Consider the following 25,819-nt stretch of genomic DNA (forward strand, 5'->3'; position numbering starts at 1 on the left):
ACTATTGTGTCCTCTTGATTCCAATTTCCTAATCAGGCCCCCACTCAAATCTCCTCCTTTCTCCTTCAGCCAAAAGCTTTCCTATGGCTTATGCAAATGATTTTCTCGGTGGATTCATCAGCAGACAATTGGAAATTCTAGTTTGGATCCAAACAGGGACACCCACCACACTGACAAATCTCTACCCTTTCCATGGTTGCCATGATGAAGAGCAGACCATCATAGATTTATAGATTCTAACTTGGAAAGGAATGCCCTAGAAGCCAGAGTCTGCCATTGCCATTCAGCCTGCTTCCCAGAGAGGCCTTGGTCTCCTTGCCACAGTCCAGATGGAATTAAGGCTCATAACTTTTAGGTCCAATAAGGGCTGGGTATTAAAGGACCTTCATGTTTCAGATGGGTTTTTTGTGGACTGCCTGGGAAATAGCAACATTAATTGTATATTGTTTCTACAGGGAAATGAGCCCCAAGTTCTCAGCAGTAGACTTACAAATAAATTTTATAAAATCTGCTCATTCATAAGCTGAGGACTTTCATAGGTATTTAAAAGATAAGGTTCGCAGAACTATCTTGAGCCATTCAAAATTATAATAGAAACAATTAGAATGTGGCCGGGCGCGGTGGCTCACGCTTGTAATCCCAGCACTTTGGGAGGCCGAGGTGGGCGGATCACGAGGTCAGGAGATCAAGACCACGGTGAAACCCCGTCTCTACTAAAAATACAAAAAAAAAAAAAAAAAGAAACTAGCCGGGCGTGGTGGCAGGCGCCTGTAGTCCCAGCTACTCGGAGAGGCTGAGGCAGGAGAATGGCGTGAACCCAGGAGGCGGAGCTTGCAGTGAGCCGAGATTGCGCCACTGCACTCCAGCCTGAGCGACAGAGCGAGACTCCGTCTCAAAAAAAAAAAAAAGAAAAAAAAAGAAACAATTAGAATGCTATATCACTATTTACAAAGCATGTTCAATCATTTGCACATTTAAACTCCAGAACGACTCTATAGGAGAGGTAGCATTATCCCCAGATTTCAGATGAGAACACTGAGTCTTAGAAAGTTGAATGATTTATCCAAAGTTGCATAATCAGTAACAGCTCAAGTTAGGTCCATACCTTCTGAGCATAAAGCTTTTTTCTGCTTTCTGTAGTTGTCCAGCCTAAGTCCTCGATGAACTTGAAAATGTATGTGCTAGCTTTATTTTTTGCTCTCTGATGGTGTTTCTCCAATTTTATCTCTTTTTTAATAGTATGAAAATCAAGCGCTCATGTTTGGAAAATGGGGCACTTCTGGATTAGTAGGACGTCATAAGTTTTCTGATGTCACAGGAAAAATAAAACTCAAGAGAGAATTTTTTCTGCCTCCAAAAGGCTGGGAATGGGAAGGAGAGTGGATAGTTGATCCTGAAAGAAGGTAAGTTGTCCATTTTCTGAGAAAAAAGGATAGCAATGAAATCTTTCTCTAGAAATTGCTAAATATATTGTATCTCCATCATCATCTTGATAATAGCTATGTAACACCCACTGAGCAGAACTAAGTCCATTGAAATTTATAGAAAGTCGAAAGATGTTCCACCATAAGACAGGCAAATATAAAAAGCACCTGGTAACTAACATTTTGAGAATTTATTATGCTTGACTGTGTCAGGCAGTATGCTGGGCACTGGCATCATCTTATTTAATCTTCACTACAGCCCTACAAGGGAGGCAGTGGCAAGAAGGATCTGAGATTTGACCCTACTTGCAAGCGAACAAGGTCCCCCGTCACAGTTTCACAGATGCCGGCACATGACTCCTGGGTTAGAATAAAAGAATTTTATTGCCCACAGCAATAGCAATGCCAGAGTATCAATATTTGCTCAACTTTTTCATGCCCCAATTCCCACAGAGTAACATGAAGAGGGCCAGATGACACCTGTACACACAGTGGATTGAGTTATATGAGAGAACTCTAAGCTTAGGGGACTTGAATTTTTTATAATGGGTAGTAAGCAGGCTGGTCCTTTGCTGTGCAGAGAAAGACTATCTTAGTGTTCCCCATATAAACATCTTTGAGAAGATAGCTCATAACAAAGGTAGTCAGTGCCTGAGCTCACAAGATGCGCAGAAACATAAGAGACTCGCAGAGAATTATCTCTCAACAAGTAGTAGTATTATCTCCACTTTGCAAATGAGGAAACTGAGATCTAGAGAGGTTAAATAACTTGTCCAAAGGCACATAGCTTGTCAATGGTATAGTCAGGGCTAGAATCCAAGTCTAGCATGGGCACCCAAACCAGTACTCAACTATGATGCTAGAACGTCTGCAAGAAACAGTAGGAAGTACACTGTAGGTGGATGAATTCCATATATGTGAACTACATCTCAAAAGCTGATATTAAAAAGAAAGAAAAAAATAAACAGTAGAAGGTGGTAAAGATGGTTCCCCTGGAGTCTGGGGGACACTGTAGCCTGTTTGCTAAATGTTGCCAATAACATTAGAACCAGCATTCCCTCTTCTTGCCATCTTATGACAGCAGCCTTGAGTTGGGAGGGGAAAACCTTGTGAAGTTGAATTTTAAGGCCTCCAGCTAGAGTTTGGTCTCCTGTTGTTCACTTCCTGTGATTGCATAGGCATTAGAGAGAGAGGGAGGGAGAGAGGGAAGAGAAAATATTGCTCTCTTAAGATCCAAACATGCTTGCTTGCATGTGATTGCTTTCAATTCAGGCAGCTTGCTCTGGGTGGAGTTGGGGGAGATTGGTGAAGGGAAGGAAAATGGGGTTTGAATTGGCTGGAAGGAAGGAAGGTTAGTGAGGACAGGGAAAGGGTAGGGAAATTGTGATAGAAAAAGCAGAAGGTCAAAGCATGTCAGGGCTGGATGGAATCCTAGAGGCAGCAGCCAGGGCTTTTATTCTCCTTTTTTGAGGCCCAGAGAAGTGATGCCCAATTTATATAAGTGATTGGGACTGTTTGTTTTTTTTTATTCCTTTCCTGTGCTGGATTCTAGGGGAGAATACAGCAGAGAAAAGATGCAGAAACAATAAAGGGAAAAATACCCTCATTTGAGGAGGTACCTGGCAGAAGACTTGAGTCAAAGTTGGAACCTCTGTAACTTTCCTCTGCAGGTTGTCCAAAGAATTCCAAATCCAAGAGGGAAATTAACATGGCAGAGAGTCAGTATGGATTTCCCAAATGCCCAAATGGAGTTTGGAGTCTGAAATGACCTGGTTTGGCTGTCTACCTAGGAACTCTCCAGAAAACTTAAACTCCTCCCTTCAGTTTGTGTTATGTAGACCAAGCAAGCCACATTTGGCTTCATGAGACCGTCTACACTCTGTTTTAAAAAATAGCGGGGACAGCTCCCTTTTCTTTTGAACTGTTAGCCAAGAGTTTCATTGAGAAAAAGTAGAGCAGCCTGGAACTGAAACAGAAACATGGAAGGCGCTGTCTGTGGTCTCTGTGAGAAGTTGCCCGCAGTGCTGTTTTCCCAGACCCCATCCTCATTACTGAGAAGGAGCGATCTTGCTAATTTGAGGAGTTCTCTATGATTTAGGTCACGTTGTTCCAGCAGGCCCTTCCTTCAAAGGAATGTCAAAAGCGATTAGTACAAAGAGGAATTTGGAGTCAGAACCAACAGGGGTAAAGCGAGGAGGGAAGTGGTGCCACTCCCAGGGTGTAGATGCTTCCTGAGTGTTGGCAATCGCCGAGGCTGCCGGTTACCCGGTCTCCTTGGGTAACTTGAGTCCTCCCCGCCCCACAGCTTGCTGACTGAGGCGGATGCGGGTCACACGGAGTTCACTGATGAAGTCTATCAGAATGAGAGCCGCTACCCCGGGGGCGACTGGAAGCCGGCCGAGGACACCTACACGGATGCGGTGAGTGGCCTGCTCCAGAGAGAAACTCTCACCTGTCACCTCTGATCGTGATCTGCGGGGAACCCAGCAGCCACCTGGCTTGGGCTTTACCCTCTCCTCCACTCCATCTTATGTTCTGAAGAGTCTTCCACTTATAACTTAAGCCACACAAGTGCCACAATAAGTATTTTCTTTAGAATAGAAATGAGGCCTATTTAACTCGATGTTGGAACATGGTATAGTTTGGATTGTGCAAATTTTTTAGGTAAATTTTTATTATTATCTAACTAGGGTTTTGTTGTTGTTTGAGGGTTTTTTGAGATAGGCTCTTTCTGTTTCCCAGGCCTGGAGCACAGTGGTGCGATCATAGCTCACTCTAACCTCAAATTCCTGGGCTCAAGCAGTCCTCCTGCCTCAGCCTCCCCAGTAGCTGGGACTACAGGCACATGCCACCATGCCGGACTAATTTTTTATTTTTTTGTAGAGATGGGTTCTTATTATGTTGCCCATGCGGGTCTTGAACTCCTGGCTTCAAGCAATCCTCCAGCCTCAGCTTCCCAAAGTGCTGGGATTACAGGCATGAGACACCAAGCTCAGCCTAGTTTTTAATAGTATAACAAATGAAATGTTTCTGTCTTTAAAACATCCAAGCAGCATTAAAGGAAATCAAAAGTAATTCTTCTCCCCATTCCATATTCCACTCCCCAAAGATAACCATTGATGTCCGATTTCTGTTCATAAACAAGTATATAACTTCCTTTTTCCCTACCTAAATAGAATTGTATTGCACACACAGTTTCACAGCTTGCATTTTTCACGTAACAATATATCTTGGACATTTTTTATATCAATGCATATAGATCTATGAGCTTTTAAAAAATGGCCGCAGAATGTTTTATTATATGTACCTACTATAATTCATTTAATCCTCTTTCTGGGCATTTAGGTGCTTTTGGTTTTGAATCGTTAGTTTTTGTAAGCAATGTAACAGTGAACATCCTTGAACATACATTTTTGTATGTTTATGAATGTGTTTATCTGTAGGGAAGATCCTTGCACTTGGTTGGTCTAGGTTTAAATGCATATAAAATTTTGATAAAATTTTATAACCTTCAAAAAAGTTTCATAAATTCATATTTTCAACAAAAGTACAAGAAGCCTGTTTGCCTAAATATTCACCATCTTGCTTTATAATCTTTGCCACATGAATAAGTGGTATCCTGTTATTTCAATTTTCACTCTCTTAAAGTGAAGCTGAGTCTTTTTTCAAGTTTATGGGCCACCTTTATTTCCTTTACTTAGAAACTTTCTTTTCATAACTCTCTTCAGTTTTATGCAAACTTAAGCCAATATTTTACATAAATTTTGCTCAATTGTATATGATTAACATGAACCTCCAGTAGCATTTCCCTGTACTCAAAAACATGTGTCTGCCGGGTGTGGTGGGTCACACCTGTAATCCCAGCACTTTGGGAGGCCGAGGTGGGTGGATCACTGAAGGTCAGGAGTTTGAGATCAGCCTGGCCAACATGATGAAACCCCGTCTGTACTAAAAATACAAAAATTAGCCAGGTGTGGTGGCAGGTGCCTGTAATCCCAGCTACTTGGGAGGCTGAGGCAGGAGAATCGCTGGAACATGGGAGGGGAGGTTGCAGTGACTCGAGATTGCACCACTGCACTCCTGCCTGGGCGACAGAGCAAAACTCTGTCTCAAAAACAAAAACAGGCCAGATGTGGTTGCACATGCCTGTAATCCCAGCACTTTGGGAGGCCGAGGTGGGCAGATCATGAGGTCAGGAGTTCGAGACCAGCCTGGCTAACGTGGTGAAACCCTGTCTCTACTAAAAACACAAAAATTAGCTGGGCATGGTGGTGTGCACCTGTAATCCCAGCTACTCAAGAGGTTAAGGCAGGAGAATTGCTTGAACCCAGGAGGCAGAGGTTGCAGTGAACTGAGATTACGCCGCTGCACTCCAGCCCGGCAACAGAGCAAGACTCTGTCTCAAAACAAAGAAACAAACAACCATGTGTCTTTAATGTTTTATCTCCGTTCTCTGATGGGTTCTATCCCATGTAACCCCTCATAAAGAGAGTTGCACCATTTCATAATATTAAGTTGAACCATAAGAAATTGCTGAGATTCAACCACTTTGACCTATAAAAACAGCAATTTCACATGATTGAACCTAATACTATTCCCTAATAGTAAAAACAAAAGGTAGTTTAAACTAATTTTTATTTAGCAGTCATGAATAAATAAAGATTGGAGATTTTTCTGAGTGAAATGGATCCCTAAGATGGTATCTAAGTAAAGGTGTGAATGCCCTAGTTAAATGAGGAACTATATCAGATCCTTTGCCTCTTACTGACACTATGGCTTACCTCTCTTCTTTGTTTTTATTTTTGTTTTGTAAGAACGGCGATAAAGCAGCATCACCCAGCGAGTTGACTTGTCCTCCAGGTTGGGAATGGGAAGATGATGCATGGTCTTATGACATAAATCGAGCAGTGGATGAGAAAGGTAAAATTGTACATCTGTGACCTGATCGGGGCTCTGCAGCAGGGCCTTGGTTAATCAGGGTAAAGTTTCCGTGGGAGGAAGGGGCCTCACTTCTGTTGGTCTATGGCAGGAGTCCCCAGCCCCCGCGCCACAGACCGGTACCAGTTCATGGCCTTTTAGGAACAGGGCCACACAGCAGGAGGTGAGCGGCGGGCAAGTGAGCATTACCACCTGAGCTCTGCCTCCTGTCAGATCCGTGGCAGCATTAGATTCTCCTAAGAGTGCAAACCCTATTGTGAACTGCATGTGAGAGGGGTCTAGGTTGTGTGCTCCTTATGGGAATCTAGTCATCCTCCCTCTACCCCACAACCCTGTCCATAGAAAAATTGTCTCCCATGGAACCGGTCCTTGGTGCCAGAAAGCTTGGGGACCACTGGTCTGTGGCATCTGGGTCATGCGGCACCATCTGTGACTAATCAAACGTAGAATCCAAGGGACAGGCAAGTGTATGGACAAGTGCTAAGTGGGCAGGGGGGTGGTAAGAGTGAAAAACATCAGGTGATGGGGCCAACTGGTTGGGTTTTGAGATGCTTGGGGATCCAGGATGAGAATTTGGGAGGGAGCTGGAGTCAAGATTTTCTCTATTCTAACCACACCCCATATCCTCCCTGGGAACATCACATTCAGAGCCCGCCTGACTCAGAAAAGAGAACTGTAAACTACCCTTAAAGTCGTCCTATGCAGCAATGATGCAGACTACTGATACAGCTTCTGATGTTTGTCTTTTTCTGAACCATAATCAAAGTTAAATGAACAGTAGCATTTGGAATTCTCAAAAGAGAAAATCTGATTCATTTCTTTCCTTATGCATGGTGCATAGAACTGGCATTGACCCAGAAGATTTCAAATCGATTATAAGCTCCTCGCTGATCTCGATGCACACACCAGATCTTAGAATAATTGTTAGCATTGACTGGGCCATAACTATGTGCTAAGTATGGCCCTAATGCTTTGCATATGTTATTCTGATAGTGTTAAAATACTGTAACCCTATAACCCCACTTTACAGTGGGGAAATTGGGCCATAGGCAGGTTTACCAACTTGCTGGAAACTTAGTTAACAGCCAGCATGTGGCAATGCTAGGACTTGAACCCAGGCTGTGCAACTGCACAGTCCACATGCATACCTGTTGTTTCTTCCTGCCTCTTGAACTGTGCTTTATTCTTAAGTGCACTCAATTACCATGAATGACTGGAAGCATAAAACTGGGGGAGAACATGGCCACCAAGGAAGCATTTTGAGGAGCTGAATGGGAATGAGGCTGTATTCAGTTTGGCTGAATAACCCAGCAAAGTGAAAACAGCCACGCGTTCGGTCATGATAGTACAGAACATCTGGGGGCAGAGAGAGTGACCGACTGTTTCCTGGAGGTTTATTTGGTGATCTGGCAAATGCATCTCTTTTGGGTAACCATTCACAAACTCTGTTCCAGGCTGGGAATATGGAATCACGATTCCTCCTGATCATAAGCCCAAATCCTGGGTTGCAGCAGAGAAAATGTACCACACTCATAGACGGCGAAGGCTGGTCCGAAAACGCAAGAAAGATTTAACACAGACTGCTTCAAGCACCGCAAGGGTAAGAGAAGCAAGGAAAGGGAGCTGGACTGGGGAGCTCTGCCTTCCTGACTACGAAGTCGCAGCTAACTAGCCATTTCTGTAGAAAATATTTGCAAATCCAGAGCCTAATACTCCACTCAAGGGTTCTCAAAGTGAGCCCTCCCCAGCCAGCAATATCATCATCACCTGAGAATTTGTTAGAAATGTCCCACCACAAACCTCCTGATTTAGAAATCCTGGGGGCAGGCCCAGCCATCTGCAGTTCAGCAAACCATCCAGGTGATTCCCAGGCAGGCTAAACGTTGACAACTGCTACAGAGGCGTTAAACAGAAATTATTTTGGCAGCATAATATAGTAGCGGTAATAGCTCAGGACTTGGAACAAGATGTGTAAAGATTCAAACCCTGACTTCCCTTTCTTTCTCATCTGCAAAATGGGAATAATATCTATGCCTTTTAATTAGGGTATTGTAAGCTTTAAATGGAATAATAATAAATTAAATAGAACAATAACACTCAATAATAAGTAGCATGTATAGAAGCGGCTTTCTATAATGCCAGGTACTGAATATGCATCATCTACATTCTGTAAGGTTTGGATTTTATGCCCATTTTATAGATAATGCTCACAGAGTTTAAATAGACTTGCTCTGGGCCAAGTGTTTAGTAAGTGACAAAGCTGGTGTTGGAACTCAGGCTAAGTCCAAACAGGAACTCTCTCTATTCCACAGAATGGGTAACTCTGGTAGGTACTATGACATTATTTTTATTAGATGGTGAGCTTCTGGAAGCAAAGATGGAGCCACAGTCATCTTTGTATCCTCCTTGCTAACTCAGAAATGTGTTCCCAGTAAATAATCTAGTCAAATAAATGAGCTAATGAATGAATGAGTCTTTTTTTTTTCAAATTTACTTCCGAGATACATGCGCAGGACATGCAGGTTTGTTACACAGGCAAATGTGTGCCATGGTGATTTGCTGCACCTATCAACCTGTCACCTACATATTAAACCCAGCATGCATTAGCTATTTATCCTGATGCTCTCCCTCCCTCCACCCCCTGGCCCTAGTGTGTGTCGTTCCCCTCCCTGTGTCCATGTGTTCTCATTGTTCAGCTCCCACCTATAAGTGAGAACATGCGGTGTTTGGTTTTCTTTTGCTCTGTTAGTTTGCTGAGGATAATGGCTTCCGGCACCATCCATGTCCCTGCAAAGGACATGATCTCGTTCCTTTTTATGGCTGCATAGTATTCCATGGTGTGTATGTACCACATTTTCTTCATCCAGTCTATCATTGATGGACATTTGGGTTGACTCCATGTCTTTGCAATTGCGAAGAGTGCTGCAATGAAAATATGCATGCATGTGTCTTTATAATAGAATGATTTATATTCCTCTGGGTATATATACCCAGTAATGGGGTCGCTGGGTCAAATGGCATTTCTCGTTCTAGGTCTTTGAAGAATCGCCACACTGTCTTCCACAATGGTGGAACTAATTTACACTCCCACCAACAATGTAAAAGCTTTCCTATTTCTCCACAGCCTCACCAGCATCTGTTGTTTCTTGACCTTTTAATAATCTCTGTTCTGACTGGTGTGAGATGGTATCTCATTGTGGTTTTGATTTGCATTTCTCTAGTGATCAGTGATGTTGAGCTTTTCTTCATGTTTGTTGGCCACATAAATGTCTTCTTTTGAGACGTATCTGTTCATGTCCTTTGCCCACTTTTTAATGCGGTTGTTTTTTTCTTGTAAATTTGCTTAAACTCCTTGTAGATTCGGATATTAGCCCTTTGTCAGATAGAGAGATTGCAAAAATTTTCTCCCATTCTGTAGGTTGTCTGTTCACTCTGATAATAGTTTCTTTTGCTGTGTAGAAGTTCTTTAGTTTAATGAATGTCTCTTTATTGTTTGATTATCCTAGTCTGATGGGGTGAGAAGTTTCTGAAGGTGCTTGAACGCTCTCCTTCCACACGAGGGCACCAAGTTGAAGTGGGAAGAACACTGAGCCATCCGTTACGAAGGCTCGGGATATGGTCCAGCTCTAACGAATATTGCTGAGACTTTGATCATGTTTCCTAACCTGCCTTACTCCTGGCTATGTGAAATTTTTCACTGCTACTGTTTATGTTACTAGAGGGTCAGGTACAAGATTATGCTTAACCTGTATTTTACATTTATGCAAAGTGAAAAAAACAGACCCAACAATAATTACTCACATGGAGCTCTCACTTCTCAGATCTTAAATATTATTCCGTATTATTTTACATTTATTAAATCCAGTCATACTTTTAAGATATTTAAATCAAATTTCTGCCATGAAAATGTCAGCTGCATGAAAGCAAAGACCCTATCTCTTCTTCACTGCGTCCTCAGCCCCTAACACGATCCCTGTCACACAGTGGGCACTCATATTTGTCGAATGAATAGAATATAACATTGAAAACTGATACCACTGGTAAATTAATAGTTTTTAAGCTAAAAAGTACCACACGAATTTGTTATTAGTTATTACAGAAATAACATATTCAGATCACTTAATTATTAGTTATGGCAGCTATTAGCTCAGGCAAGACATTTAAACCTGGGAGGGGGCATTTAATTTTTTCTTATATATGTAAAATGGAGATACTAATGTTTTACAAACCATATCCCGGTAGCAACATTTTTATGAACTAATGAAGTGAGAAAACAAGACAATTTGAGAAAGAATCCACTTGCTTCACCCACCCCCAAATCTGAATGAGGTTCACCCCCTGAGGGTATGCCCATGGCTGTGCTGTCATTGCCTGGTTATCTCTCTGCACTCCTGCTGCCCATCAGCTCTGCAAGGCAGAGGTCCTGTCTGTTTTTTTCTTTTCTGTATTCCTGGCTCTAGCTCAATACTTGACAGAGAATAGATTTTGAATACTGTGTATCTGTTGATTGATCATATGAGCTGTTTTATCAATACAAGGAATATCATCATCATCGTCATCATCATTAACATGTTTACTTCTGTTTTAGGCCATGGAAGAATTGGAAGACCAAGAGGGCTGGGAATATGCTTCTTTAATTGGCTGGAAATTTCACTGGAAACAACGTAGTTCAGATACCTTCCGCCGCAGACGCTGGAGGAGAAAAATGGCTCCTTCAGAAACACATGGTGCAGCTGCCATCTTTAAACTTGAAGGTGCCCTTGTAAGTACTAGGTTGCCAGAGCGCAGATCATATTGGTGTAGAGAAAATACATGAGCATTGGATACAGCACTGCCAACTCCATAGAGGTCCCTGTAACCCTGGTACTATAAGATGGCAAATATTAACAGGTTGAGGGAAAGCCACACATCCTGGGTGCTCAATACCTCATGTAGAACGAATAGACCATTAACACAGGAGGGTCCTAAGAAATACTACTGTCTACACACCTGCTTTACCTAGCGTTTTCCAAATGTATCTGTTCCAGGACCCTTGTTTCAGGTAACATCTATTCCATCCCAGGCACAAGTTCCTTGAATCATATCTTGGAAACTGCAACTGTTCAACAAAATATTCATACGTATATTCATAAATATACAGATGTGTGGGGGAGGAAATCAGAAGGCTAGCTCACAAAATTAGAGAGCAATACAGAAGAACATACGGAAGCACAGTAAAGAAGTCGGCGGGGGAAAAGCAGGCAGGTGGAAGGAAGGAATAGGAGAATGGCAGTGGGTGATCTAAAACAATAGGGTGGTCAGGAGCCATTTCCCAACAGCCTATTTTTGTATTTCTGCACTCTGACCCCACAGTATTCTGCTGCTGCTGCTCTTTCTCTTCCTTATCCCATCCTTTTACTCCCTGTTTATCCTCTACATTTTTCCTTTTTCTCTCTTTCTTTCAGCAGCAGGGTTTGGCAAACCTGGACTCGAGGTAGGAGGGCTGGCTCCCACTTCCTGCTCGGCTGCTTTCCAGCTAAGCGACTTCAGGGAAGTCACTTGCTATCCTGGGACTTATTCATCTTTAAAAATTGGGTGTTTGCACGATAACATCTTTAAGAAGCCAGAATTCCATTTGTTATTCTTGCCTCTTGGTTGGTTGGTTTGCTTTTAGGCAGTGTTTATTGACTTCTCTGCTAATTGACTCTGTTAATTGACTTCAGGGGGCAGACACTACAGAAGATGGGGATGAGAAGAGCCCGGAGAAACAGAAGCACAGCGCCACCACTGTGTTTGGAGCAAATACCCCCATTGTTTCCTGCAATTTTGACAGTGAGTTTTATTTTATTTTATTTTATTTTATTTATTTTTTTATTTTATTTTATTTTATTTTATTTTTATTTTTTTGAGGCTGAGTCTGGCCCATCACCCAGGCTGGAGTGCAGTGGTACGATCTTGGCTCGCTGCAACCCTCCCAGGTTCAAGCAATTCTCCTGCCTCAGCCTCCTGAGTAGCTGGGAGTACAGGCGCACGTCACCATGCCCAGCTAATTTTTTGTATTTTTGCATTTTCTCCACGTTAGCCAGGCTGGTCTCAACCTCCTGACCTCAGGTGATCCACCTGCCCTTGGCCTACCAAAGTGCTGGGATTATAGGCGTGAGCCACCACACCCGGCCAGCAGTGAATTTTAAACATGATTTTGTGAATTCCACTTCTGTAACTTTTATCTTAAGGAAACTCTTCAAATCACCGAATATGATTTTTAAAATCTCTTCATGCAAACATGACTTTCATTTTCATCCTTGATGAAAGGAGTTTTTAAAAATACAGTTGAAAACCATATCATATATAAGGTGAAGGGTGGTCAGATCACTGATTTTAACAGTCTATCTCATATGTGCTCATTCTGTCTAGTAAGCCCCCAAAATTGAAATTTTAACTATAGGAAAAAAGGCACCAAAATTTAAATAATGGTTGGTTTCAATAATAATCTTCAGGATTTTTGGAATGAGACAGACCTGCTCTACAGTAACATTAGCAAATGCTTATATAGGTCTTAGCATGGGCTAGGAACTGTACATATTATAACTTGTTTAATCCTCATAACAACCCTATAAGGTAGGTGCTATTATTGTCCCCATTAAACAGAAGAAGGAACCAAGGTACAGGAAGATTAAATAACTTGCCCAAAGTCTTGTTGCTTAGATCAGGCAGTAGAGCTCCCAGAATCTGTGCACGGAATCATAATGCTCTGCTGTCTCACAAAGAGAGAGAAAGAGAGACAGCGCGAATGTGTGTGTGATAGACAGAATATAATAATAAAAGGAGTATGAATATTTTGAAATGTCAAAGAATCTTCTAGATGATAACTGTTTCCCAGATCTGATGCTGAACTAGTATAGAAAGCCCCATTTCTATAACTGCTGGAGACCCAGTTTCATTTTAAAGGTCTGTGTTGATAAGCAGTACCCCAGATTCAGTTAGTTTACAACAAAAGTAATGTTTTCCTGATTGATACACTTTGCATTGAGCTTACTGTAGTATTTTTTAAAAATAGGATTTTTGTTTTTAAGACTGAGTCTCACTCTGTCGCTCAGGCTGGAGTGCAGTGGCGTGATTTCAGCTCACTGAAACCTCCGTCTCCAGGGTTCAAGTGATTCTCGTGCCTCAGCCTCCTCAGTAGCTAGGATTACAGACGTGCACCACCACGCCCAGCTAATTTTTGTATTTTTAGTAGAGACAAGTTTTCGCCATGTTGCCCAGGCTGGTCTCCTAACTCCTGGCCTCAAACAGTCCGCCTGCCTCAGCCTCCCAAAGTGCTGGGATTACAGACATGAGCCACCGCACCCAGCCTAAAAATTAAGCTTTATTTTACAGGAAATAGAACTACTTTGAGAGGCCACATCATCACTATTCTATGTGCTCTTTGCTGTGGGGAACTATAATAGATTCAAGTGACCCATTTATTAGAAACATGTATTTTTTCCAAATATTCCAGTAAAATAGCAGTTTACAGTGTTACGTTTCTTGTAAGTAATCTTCATCCTGTTCTTTTAGGAGTCTACATCTACCATCTGCGCTGCTATGTCTATCAAGCCAGAAACCTCCTGGCTTTAGACAAGGATAGCTTTTCAGGTAAAGGAAAAAAAAAATCTGCATGCTACACATGATTACATAGCATGCTATTTTGCTTCTGTGTTTCGAGTGAATGCTTTTTGTCATTTCTAACAACAAAAACCCTTTACATGTTGAGATTATTTTTGCATGCTTGAAGCAAACTGCTCAGTCATTAGATAAATCATCACTGAATGCTTTATGCACCATTGCTGGGTGCTAGTGATACATGCAGGATACTTTTGGTACTAATAGATATTAATTGATTAAGTAGTAAGAAGCACCGAGAAAGTGATTTCTCATCTTTGTTTATATACATGGCTGTGTTTTCATCCCTGGACCCTCGGGTTGATTGGTAAGTTAAGATCCCTTAAGTTTTTCTGCAGGCTCTTTCAAGGTATCAAAAAGATGACAAGTTTGCCCATTTGCCTACAGCACCAGGCTTTTGAGCAGTTTGGAGTTCATTTTAACCTCCTCCTCTGCCTGCTCCCCACATTCCTAATACCATAAAACCATGAGGTTTTGTCTTCTCTTGCACTGACACCTAGCTGCTTTTGTTGCTTTGGACTGGTTCTGAGAGGAAGGCTATTGGCAAGGGACGGGGGAGGAGGGGAGAACACGCCTGTCTGGGGATTTGAGTCCTTGCTGCTGAACCATGGATAGTTCAGGCTATCTGGGGAGCATTCCACATTGGGACTCAAAGCCCAGCAGAGTTTCCCTGGGCCTTCTGTGAAAACACCTCTTAACCCATTTCCCATTTGCCCTGAGAAATGAGTGCTGGCAGCGAGCTGCACTTTTTTATTCCAAACGGAAAGTGTGTTAAAGCATTTGACTGACACTCTCATGTGCTTACATCAACTTTGAAGCGTGTTCCAAGCACTAATATTTACCAATATTTGTGAATGGTTTCCTTGTCTTACAAATTTGACCAGATTCAAGGTTATCTCTGCAATATACATCTGCAGCAGGGTCTTTGAAGACATTTTCAAATATTTTCCACCAGGGGGCACTCTATCACTGAAAGTTAAAAAAAAATCTTTCCAAAATTCTTGACTAAAGCTTCATAAAATTCTAAGAGCATTCCTTGCAGTTTGAGATAGAAGAATTATCATCAGGGCAAAAGCAAAGGGTTCATATGATGGCTCCACTGCTAAAAACCAAGCACTTTTGACTTATACAAGAGTTTCAGGCTAGATATTGTGTTATTTTTCAGCTAAGTCAGCCCCTAGGCAACTGCAAAAAGGTTTGATGAAATTATTTAGCATGGAGGAGAACATGGATTATTTCTCCATACATAATATTGCTTTCTCCCCATTCTTAAGTATAGTGAGACAAAGTTTTCTGCTGTCACAGATTGTAAACTCTATGAGCATCTGAGCTTTTCCGGCTGCTGTTATACTCTTGAGACCTGGAAATCAATAAATATTTGCTGAATGAATGGATTACCATCAACATTAGAAACAACTATAATAAAAACTAGCATTTATCAGATACTTCCTATAGGACAGGGCTCTGTCCCAAGTAGCTAACATTCCTTATATCATTTCATCCTCTCAACACTGTGAAGCAGATATTACTTTCATTGCATGGAGGAGAGGATCAACATTTAGGAAGATTATTTTTTCCCTCAAAGTTATGCAGCAGGGGTGAAGGGTGGGTGTTGACCCGAGGTGTATCTGACTGCAGAGCCTCACTCAACCATGAGTGCAGTGCTCTTGCAGAGAAAAACTGTGGGCCCCATTAACCTTGGTGGGGACATACTCCAAAGAGCGACCTCTCAGTGCACATCAGGGTCTCGCTTCAGGTGCCTCTGCTGCAGTGCCAGAACCTTCCATGGGGAACTCCCTGCTCCCTAGAAACCCTATCTCCATGCAGGTGGTGAGAGCCCACTGTCATTATATCCAGAGGAAAAGAGTATGGTTGCACTGAGTGGTTCTGGGGAGTTAGATTTTAGCCATGGCCCCATTGTTATTCTCTTTTTCTGTTTTAGATCCATATGCTCATGTCTGTTTCCTCCATCGGAGCAAAACCACTGAGATCATCCATTCAACCCTGAATCCCACGTGGGACCAAACAATTATATTCGATGAAGTTGAAATCTATGGGGAACCCCAAACAGTTCTACAGAATCCACCCAAAGTTATCATGGAACTTTTTGACAATGACCAAGTGGTAGGTCATTTAGAATTTCTAAGATAACTTGGGGATGATGGAGATTTGAAGGGATGATTGTTGGGGAATTTAAGGATCATTTTGTTTCTCTAGGGCAAAGATGAATTTTTAGGACGAAGCATTTTCTCTCCTCTGGTGAAACTGAACTCAGAAATGGACATCACACCCAAACTTCTCTGGCAACCAGTAATGAATGGAGACAAAGCCTGCGGGGATGTTCTTGTAACTGCAGAGCTGATCCTGAGGGGCAAGGTACATTGCTGTGTTCTTCCTCATGTATTCTGTCAGCTGCTTAAAATGCGTGTTAATTCTAGGCACTGTTTGCTTGAACTAAAGCGAGGCATTGACATACCCATGTTTGTTTCACAGGATGGCTCCAACCTTCCCATTCTTCCCCCTCAAAGGGCGCCAAATCTATACATGGTCCCTCAGGGGATCAGGCCTGTGGTCCAGCTCACTGCCATTGAGGTATGCTGCTCCCCACGTGTTACTCATCAAATCAAACGGATGTGACTGCAGGACAGGAATCTTTCGTATAGAAAATAGAATCCTGCTGCGTATCTTGCTATCTCCAACTTCCTTTACAGCTTGTCCAACAACTGGAGATATTCATGGGAGTAGTAAGGCTTGTTGAAGCAAGAAGGACAGGTCAATTCTAACATTCCTGGGGGCATCTAAACTCCTCATTTACTGGGAGCCAGCAGGTTTCTGAGTTTTTCAGGTCAACTGGAGAACTGGGAGAGGGAAGATGGACCAGAAGAGAATGAATGTATATGCTGAGAGATGGGGGCATGGCAAGGAGGCAGAGATGGAAGTTGGATGGGAGCAGTGAGCAATGTTGACATGTCAGATACAAGCTGATGACCCCAACCAGGTGGCTTGATAGACAGTGTCTGGCCCGCTCTCAAGACTTTCCCCGTCCAGTCAAGCAGCTGTTAACACCCCAAGATTTCCCTTCTCTGGCTGTCCTGCTAAGAGTTCTCAAAGGCTGGGGCTATCACTTCGAAATGCTTGCATGTCAGACACTGTGTGAAGTTTACAAGTGGGCTGGATGCAGTGGCTCACGCCTGTAATTCCAGCACTTTGGGAGGCCAAGGCAGGTGGATCACTTGAAGTCAGGAGTTCGAGGCCAGCCTGGCCAACATGGTGGAACCCTGCCTTTACTAAAAATACAAAAATTAGCTAGGCGTGGTGGCACATGCCTGTAATCCCAGCTACTTGGGAAGCTGAGACATGAAAATCGCTTGAACTCAGAGGGTGGAGGTTGCAGTGAGCCTAGTTCGTGCCACTGTACCCCAGCCTGGGTGACAGAGTGAGACTCTGTCTCAAAAAAGAAAAAAAAAAAAGTTTACAGGTGATCATCAATATAACCCTATGGCAGATAATACGATCAGTCTTGTTTGTAGATGAGACATAGGGAGGTGAGTTACCTTGTCAGCATTGACACAGCTATTAGATGGCACAGACAGGATTTGATTTCTACACTCTTAACTGCATTGCTTTTTTAGGGGCTCAGGCAGGAGAAAGAAAGGGGCAAAACCACTTTCTTTGCACCTACAAGCTTACTAGGATAATGTTCTAACCACCTTTCTAACCACCTACAAGCTTACTAGGATAATGTTCAAATTAATCTTAAAGACTGCCAGTAATTAAGACAGAATTTTTCCTTCTGAATATTATTTTTAAAGTGCTGAGTTACCTTCCCCTCTCTTTAAATTGTTTTCATAGATTCTAGCTTGGGGCTTAAGAAATATGAAAAACTTCCAGATGGCTTCTATCACATCCCCCAGTCTTGTTGTGGAGTGTGGAGGAGAAAGGGTGGAATCGGTGGTGATCAAAAACCTTAAGAAGACACCCAACTTTCCAAGTTCTGTTCTCTTCATGAAAGTGGTACAGTATCGATTCTCTGTGATCACCCATGTGCGGTGAAATATGAAACTATATGCCTCACACACACACGCAAACACAGAGTTCATTTCCAAAATCTGACAAATAGAAAAACCCTGTCTTATATTCAGCTTGTCAATGACTTTTTCCCCTTAAATTCTCACAATGTAGTGATGATTTCTTAAAGCTTCAAAACAACTCCAGTGGCACAGAAATATCTGTGAGCAATACTTACTTATTTCTCCAGTAAACTTTCCATCTATTCAGCTATCTATTACAGGCTCTTGGTCAACCCCATGAGGGTAGAATATTAGCCCCCAGTCATGCATGGACCAGATATACCCCCCACAGCTGTGCATGGACCAGAACCCTCCGGATAAGGACTGGCTGTCTGGGGAAGGGGCGGCTGTGGGGGAAGGTATATGGGGTGATGGGGCCATGGCCTTGGCAGCCCGTAACTGTGCCCCACCTCCAGGTGCCCCTGGGATGGCACCTTCTTTGGTCCATCAAGGCTACCCTCTGGTTGTTAAAGATATGAGAGCATCGGATCCAGTTCACGGCCCTCCATCACAGACCCCATAATACCTGGGGTGAGGAGAGGTCACCCAGTCTTTCCATTTTTAAAGCAGTTAATTTCTTAACTTTTGCAAAAAAAAAAATCTTTCTTTTTTACTCTATTATATCAATAGGTGAAATAAAGACAGTTCCTTACCTTGAAGTGTTGGAAGACCTAGAACCTTCCTTTCCCCACCCCATTTTCCTGACCTTGATGTCTCCAATACAGTGCTCTTGAACTCTAGGGTCATGTGCTTCAACCTCTTACTTTACATTACAGAGGAGGAAACTGAGGCCTAAAGAGGGGAAATTATTTATCCAGTGTCATAGTGTTAGGCCACACCTTCCATACCGCAGTGACCAACTAGTCCTAACTAGTGACAGCTGCAGCGCAGGGCTTGGTGCATTCTTACTCGGTACACCTCGTCTTTAATCCTGCGGGGTGAACATTTTCACCTCTCTTAAGCCCACCTTGGAGAAAAGCAAGAGGTAACAGATTTACACAAGGGGATGTCGCTAGCAAGTGAGTGGCCAGAGTTTGCACATAGATCCTTCCAACCCCAAAGCCCATGCTCCCCTCCCTATCATGTGACAGACGGCGAGCCGCCGGGATGCTCCCAGCCAGGGTCCCAAAGTGGTTGTCCCTGGGCCACTCCACCTATCCTTGTCTACTCCCCACACCTCCCTCACCTTCCAAGTTCTAGTCTAGAATCTAGCCTTGGTCAGCAGAGATGAGAAAAACCACTCAGGTGGCCCCGGCTTCTATTCCTGTGTCAAGCCAGAGATAGAAATTCACCTGAACCACATACCAAATGGGCCCCTAGGTCAGCTCATGATTCCCCAATCAGGCATTGTCACCAAAGCCAGCAAATTCCATGAGAGGGAGCCAGGGGGAGTCGAGGAGAAAGTAGCAATCCATTTTTAACTGAATTTCCAGGGCGAAAAGACTCTCAGCCACAGTTACTTCCGTTAGAAGTTCAGTTTTGTCTTGACCATTTCTAAAGTCTGCTTAGAACTTGGCTAGTAGATAAGCAAAGCCCTGGGCTTGTTAGCCTTGCACATGTCCCCTCCCAGGAAGCAGGGCACAGGGAAGAGTGCAGGGCAGTGACAGAGAGTAAAGAGCATGGGTCAGTGATTCCACACTTACAGGACACAGCATGGGTCAGGTACTAGTTTAAGTACTCTTCACATAGAGTAATTCAACAATTTTACTATTACTCATGAAATAATGGGGGCACAGAAGGGTTAGCCAGGTAGTTCATGGTGGCAGCGCCAGGATTTGACCCAGGCAGTCTGGCTGACAGCTCACGTTCTTAAGCACTGAGCTCCTTGCCTAGCATGTGAGTAACTGAACTATTGTGAGTCCTCTGGGCTGTGTGGCAGAAAGAATCTGGACTGGTCCGTCAGGGGAGTTTTTCTCAAAGCTGCCCTTGTCTGGTCTTGAGAAATGAAACCTACCTTTGTGACCCCCAGTTCTTGCCCAAGGAGGAATTGTACATGCCCCCACTGGTGATCAAGGTCATCGACCACAGGCAGTTTGGGCGGAAGCCTGTCGTCGGCCAGTGCACCATCGAGCGCCTGGACCGCTTTCGCTGTGACCCTTATGCAGGGAAAGAGGATATCGCCCCACAGCTCAAAGGTAACGTGCAAGGCTGTGCATAAGTCTGGGGGCTTTTCATGCATGGCTCTGATTTACTCTTTACAAACCTACTCAAGGTAAGTCCTGGATTCATTGTCTACATTTTATGGATGAGCAAACTGCGTGAGTTGCGGTGGGTTATGTCACTTTCCTAAGGTTCTATCATTCGTAAGTGGCAGAGCTGGGCTGGAATCTCGGCCTTGTTTTAGGGGTGGGTGGCATGCTCGAGGGATTCCTCTCTGAAGCGTCCTGCTCCTGGGTGAATTTAAGACTTCTTTTGAGGAAGTGTTAAGTGCTCATGAATGTTCCCTATTCACCTTTCAACAAGCAGCTAGCAAAGCAGGGCGAGCTGTTCCCACATCAGTGATGGGGATGAAGTCATTTGCTCCACCTTTCACTGAATGGTTAGGAAGCACTCATTGACTGCCATGCGCTGTTCTAGATATCTGGGGACAGTGGGGACCAAGAAAGCCATGTTCCCCTCATACAGAGCAAGAGTGCAGCAGGGAAGGCAAACGAGGAAGTGTGCAGTTGCAGTCCAGTGTGATAAATATCTTGATGGGGAAAACAGGAAGCTCCCTGACCCCATGAACATTGAGAGAGGAGGAGATTTTATTTCAGATTGCTTTCCATCTGTTGGCCTACCTCATTATCACATATAATTAATATGTAAATGATAGAGCAGGGCATAATACTTACTTTAGATTTCCATAATAAATAATAGCTAGTGATACAGCATTTTGCAATTACCCATTCAATAGTTACTTGCTTTTAGCTTACCATGTGCTAGGGACTGTATTAGGGGCTGGGGGCTACATTGCATCAGTGCAAGAGATCCCAGGGCCCCTGGCCTCATAAATTAGACACCGTAGGAGGGCTGGAACAGCCTCATTCAGCTGATCCTTGGTGGCTTCAAGACTGAAGCAGATGTCTTCTATTTAAGCAGCTGTGTCACTAACTAGTTCTATTAAAACTTTCATAAGGGTTGGTATGGATTTTACAGAGCCTCTGAAATTCGTCTGTTGTGTAGGTCTGACTAAGCATCCTGGATCCCTGATTCAGAGAAGAGGAAACAAATCCACAGTCACATTTAAGCAAAACTCTACATGTGCTTGTCAAGAAATGTCCCATGTAAAACATTTTATGCTGAATTGACGGTGCCTAAAATAGCATTTTTGATAACAAGAAGGATTGTTGTAATTGCAGGAACTGTTGCATTTGAGATTACTAAATGGAGAGAAACCACTTTCCTGGCTTTTTTTTCTTACTGTTTTCATGAGAGAAGGTTTTTTGGTCCAAATACATGAAATCATCTGGAGGGTACAAATGCTACACGCTTTCTCTGGCCCCAGAATCACTTACGTGGACCTGTTTGTGTCTATTGCTCAGGGGTGGGCTGGGTCCAAGGCAGACTGCCCTGGCTAGTGATTCTATGTAATCGATGTAGAGTGTGGTCAAGGCTTCAGAGAGCCCCAGAAAAGGAAAATCTGGTCCTTTCATAAAACCAGTGATAGGTTAAGAGTTGAGGAGGGCACTTGGATGGCCTCATGTTGGGAGCACACAGAATAACTTTCTCCTGCTGTCCCTTGGGCTTTGTTTCCATGAGGAGGGTGAAGTGGAGAACTGATCCTCTAGGAAAGAACTTGTGTTCAGTTGGGTTCCTGTGTCCCTGCCCTCTGGTTGTCTTGTTCTGTACCGTTGCAGTTGTCAGGATCTGCAGGGGAGCTTATCTTGGAAGTGTAGAGACTGCTTATAAGTCTAGGGGTGCCACATGGATCTCAAACTACCTCCCACAGTAATTGATATATCACAGATGCTCAGGAAATGTCAGTCTCCCCGCCTCCCCAGTATCCCCCGATGGTTCCTCCAGGCTCTGGTGTGGTGGTTAAAACACAAGCTTTGGAGTCAGCCAAACCATACTCCCCAGCTTACAACTAATTGTTTCACCTGAAGCAAGTGACTTGCTGCTGTTAGCTTCAGTTTGTTTTAAAAATTTTAAAACAGGGATAATGGTACATATTCTACAGGATTATTGAGGTATTAAGTGAGGTCATGTAAGTAAAGTGTTTAGTTCAGTAACCAGCACATGGTAGGTACGGAAAAAGGTTTGTTGCCTCTCCTCCTTTATGCCCTGTATGTCAATTGCCAGGGTGGTTAAACAGAAAGTTCTGTTGGCTTGGCAGAGTTTGTTCTGTCTAGGTTCTGGCCTTCTGTTAAATGTCTTCCTGTTTGATGCTTCTTCGATAAATGGGAGATGTACCTCTCATCCTACCCCCGCCCCAGGGTGAGGCTTTGGTACCCCCCACCCCTTTAGCTGAATCAAATGTAGTAAGCCCAGGGACTACTCCTGAGTCCATGCTCTAACCCCCAAATCCTGAGTCACAGATATTCTGAGAGTTGTATATAAAGTCAGGGCATGTGTCTTCTCCCTCTGCATACGCTGTTGAGAATAAGGGCTGAATAAGCCACTGCAAACTCAGACCTGAAATATACAACAATCCACCCTGCTTTTCTTTTCCTTTCCTTTCCCTTCTTTTTTTTATTTTTTATTTTTATATAAGTTCTAGGATACATGTGCAGAACATACAGGTTTGTTACATAGGTATATACGTGCCATGTTGGTTTGCTGCACCCATTAACCTGTCATCTACATTAGATATTTCTCCTTCCCCTGGCCTCTCACTCCTCCTTTCCCTTCTTTTTCTTATTTTTCTCTTCTTTATTTTCTGTTTCTTAGCAACAAATTTCAAGAAAAGAAGACCCCTTTAGATGTAGGCTCTCTGTATGTTCTCACTTATAAGTAGGAGCTAAGCTATGGGAATACAAAGGCATACAGAGTGGTACAATGGACACTGGAGACTCAGAAGGGGGAGGGGGATAAAAGACTGCATACTGGGCACAATGTACGCTACTCAGGTGACAGGTGCACTACAATCTCAGAATTCACCACTATATAATTCATCCATGTAACCAAAAACTTCTTGTACCCCAAAAGCTATTGAAATTAAAAAATGTCGGTTCCCCACTTACTCCTGCACCCTCTAAAGACGTGTATTGACACAATTCTTTTTTGAGCACTTTCTGTATAGGCACTGGACTAATTGTCTAAAAACAGTAATGGACATATAATCCCCTAGAAAATGTCTAAAACTGTATTATGTTTGGGGAAACGTGACGGATTGTTGGGTTATTTTCTACATTCAGGAGTTGTCCTCTCTATTACATAAGTCTCATCCAAGAATAAACTCTACCATCCACCCTATGGCTGTTAAACTTGGAGTAGAATGTTCACCACTGTATTTCTCTAAGTATCTTAGATTAAGAAAGTATTTGTCTTGCAGCCTGCCTTCTGTCTGCCCCACCATGCCGGGACATCGTTATCGAAATGGAAGACACCAAACCATTACTGGCTTCTAAGGTAGGCTTCAGAGCTGATCATTGGATGCTGTCAGTTTTATCTTCCAGATGTCTAAGCATTTGGTGAATTCAGTCAAACAACAATTTGTTGCAATTACAATCATCAGCCAATCCATTTATTGAGGACTGAGTACAGACAAGAGTCTAAATCTTGCACTCATCAACAGTTATGATGACATTGTGTAGACTAGTAGTCTTCAACCCTCACTAACAAGTCACCCAGAATACTTAAAATAAAGCCCATGCACAGGCCCCACCTCCCAAGAGGGAGAGGGAGAGGGACCTAGATATCAGTATGTTTTTAAATCTCCTCGAATTATTTTAATATGCCGGCAGGTCTGAGAACCACAGGTGTGGACAGTCTGAGAAAGATCGTTTGCTAGAAAGTGAAGTCTGAGAAGCAAATTTATAGCATTGCAACATTCAGATCAGAGATAACATGCAACACGCCAGATTCTTCCCCCTACATAAAGCAGAAGTGTTTGATAAATTTCTAATGACCATATTTATCAGTGTATGGGACACCCAGGTTTTTATTTTCACTGTGGTTTTGAAGTGAAGAAATTGTTTGAAATATTCACTCAAGGCCCTATTTTAGAACTAACTATTCCAGCCACTTCTACACGAAGGAAAGGGGGAAAAAGCCTCAGCCCAGAAAAAAAAAAAACACCAAATATCTCCCTGTTTCTCTTGGCATTTATGATGAACATTCGCAGCGTGTTTTAATGTGCAAACTAACCCAAAAATGCACATGATTGCACTTTAATATGTTATGTCCATAAACAGTGCCTTAAAAAAAAATCTACTTCCTTCCCACTGCATTAAACTCACTAACAACTGGACCGTATAAAATATAGTCTCCACAGCCAGCACTGTGCAGCAGTGTGTTTGATTCTACTCTCTGGGAATCCTACGCAGTCACAAACGACAATATCAAATTTCCAATCCCATAGGCCAAAACTACTGTGATCACTCTGTAAGCCACCCCAAATACCCCAAATAAGATAGTAGTAGCCTTGGCAGAAGTTAATATACTTAAGATCTTTTCTGTAGATTTTTACAACTGCTCTAGAAAAAGACAGTTTAAGGTCTTGCTGTATAATCTGCCTCCAGGTTTGCCATCTCTCATTGTCAGTCAATTCTTATTACATGCCTTCAGTGTACTCCGTAGCCCTAAGTACAACTGAGGAACAGGAGAAGAATAAAGTCAACAGTCTATGCCAGTATTTTCATTCATTTCTTAACCATAGTTAAGAAATGCGACTGTTACTGTAGCAACACTTTACGAAAGTTCAGTTTACATCATAGAATTAAACATTGCAACATAGCAGGATGGGGGATGGTAGTATCAGTCATTCCCACTATATTGTAAATTGCTTTAATCAGCCTGCTCTCCTAACATCCAATTGAGGTACACTGTGTTGATAAGAAAGGCTGGTTGAAATCTCTAAAAATCTGAGTCCACTTGTTCATCAAAGTAGACATCGCACATCTGTACAAGGTCAAATAAACAACTTTGCACTTTGAAAGAGCCAATAACAAGCTTGCTGATGTCCTGTGTTACATGTATATGTAATGTACATGTAATGCGCATGTATTACCACTTCCTCAATTCAGGCCTTGTGTCTGGGTAAAGGGAGGGAATGCCTCCAAAATAACTATGCTGTTGCTGGAGGCTGGAGGCTGTGTCTTTGAGTGACAGTCAAACTCATGGCATTACTCTGTGATGTCCATGGAAATTCTTAACAAATGGGCTGAGCACTATCACAAGAAAAGTGAGAAATAAGTCTTCGGGGAAAATTGGTCAAGTGCTAGCCAGATAACATGGACACGCGTACATGGCCATCTCAACAATTACCTTCCAATTCCAGTGCTTAAGCAGTATGTCAACAGCACTCAGCAAAATGGCTTCTCCAACGACAGTGCATGTATGTATGATAAGCAAATGCATGAGGCTGCCTGGGACTGTGGGACCTTGGCCTAAAGACTTGAATTATTCTTACAACTCTTTCCAATAGTAGATTTTGGAGTGAAAAGTGATCTTTAAGCAAACGTGATTGTTTTAAGCCTAAAAGAAGAATCTTCTGTGCCATTTAATGATTTGATTCCCATTGCAAGTTTATTATTAGATAGAATAAAGCAAGTCACATCAGTTGCTTCCATTACCTTTCCACATGAACTAATGATTGTGTAG

At 42.8% G+C, this 25,819-nt stretch overlaps 1 protein-coding gene across 2 annotated transcripts in view; it reads left to right on the forward strand.

Annotated features, from left to right (window-relative positions):
• MYOF (myoferlin) overlaps positions 1–25,819 on the forward strand; it is a 174,608-nt gene that overhangs the window by 113,973 nt on the left and 34,816 nt on the right. The window contains exons 26-39 of one of the 2 annotated variants that reach the window (XM_030809247.1): positions 1,240–1,403; positions 3,730–3,844; positions 6,239–6,344; positions 7,817–7,962; positions 10,951–11,124; positions 12,065–12,173; positions 13,899–13,976; positions 15,946–16,127; positions 16,221–16,379; positions 16,497–16,595; positions 17,856–18,017; positions 20,043–20,208; positions 23,550–23,626; positions 25,497–25,553. In XM_030809247.1, the coding sequence (XP_030665107.1) occupies positions 1,240–1,403; positions 3,730–3,844; positions 6,239–6,344; positions 7,817–7,962; positions 10,951–11,124; positions 12,065–12,173; positions 13,899–13,976; positions 15,946–16,127; positions 16,221–16,379; positions 16,497–16,595; positions 17,856–18,017; positions 20,043–20,208; positions 23,550–23,626; positions 25,497–25,553 (1,794 nt within the window). The remainder of the gene's footprint in view (positions 1–1,239; positions 1,404–3,729; positions 3,845–6,238; positions 6,345–7,816; positions 7,963–10,950; positions 11,125–12,064; positions 12,174–13,898; positions 13,977–15,945; positions 16,128–16,220; positions 16,380–16,496; positions 16,596–17,855; positions 18,018–20,042; positions 20,209–23,549; positions 23,627–25,496; positions 25,554–25,819) is intronic. The other variant, XM_030809248.1, reaches the window with a different exon arrangement.

This window comes from Nomascus leucogenys, chromosome 3, assembly GCF_006542625.1.
Source record: "Nomascus leucogenys isolate Asia chromosome 3, Asia_NLE_v1, whole genome shotgun sequence".
NCBI lineage: Eukaryota > Metazoa > Chordata > Mammalia > Primates > Hylobatidae > Nomascus > Nomascus leucogenys.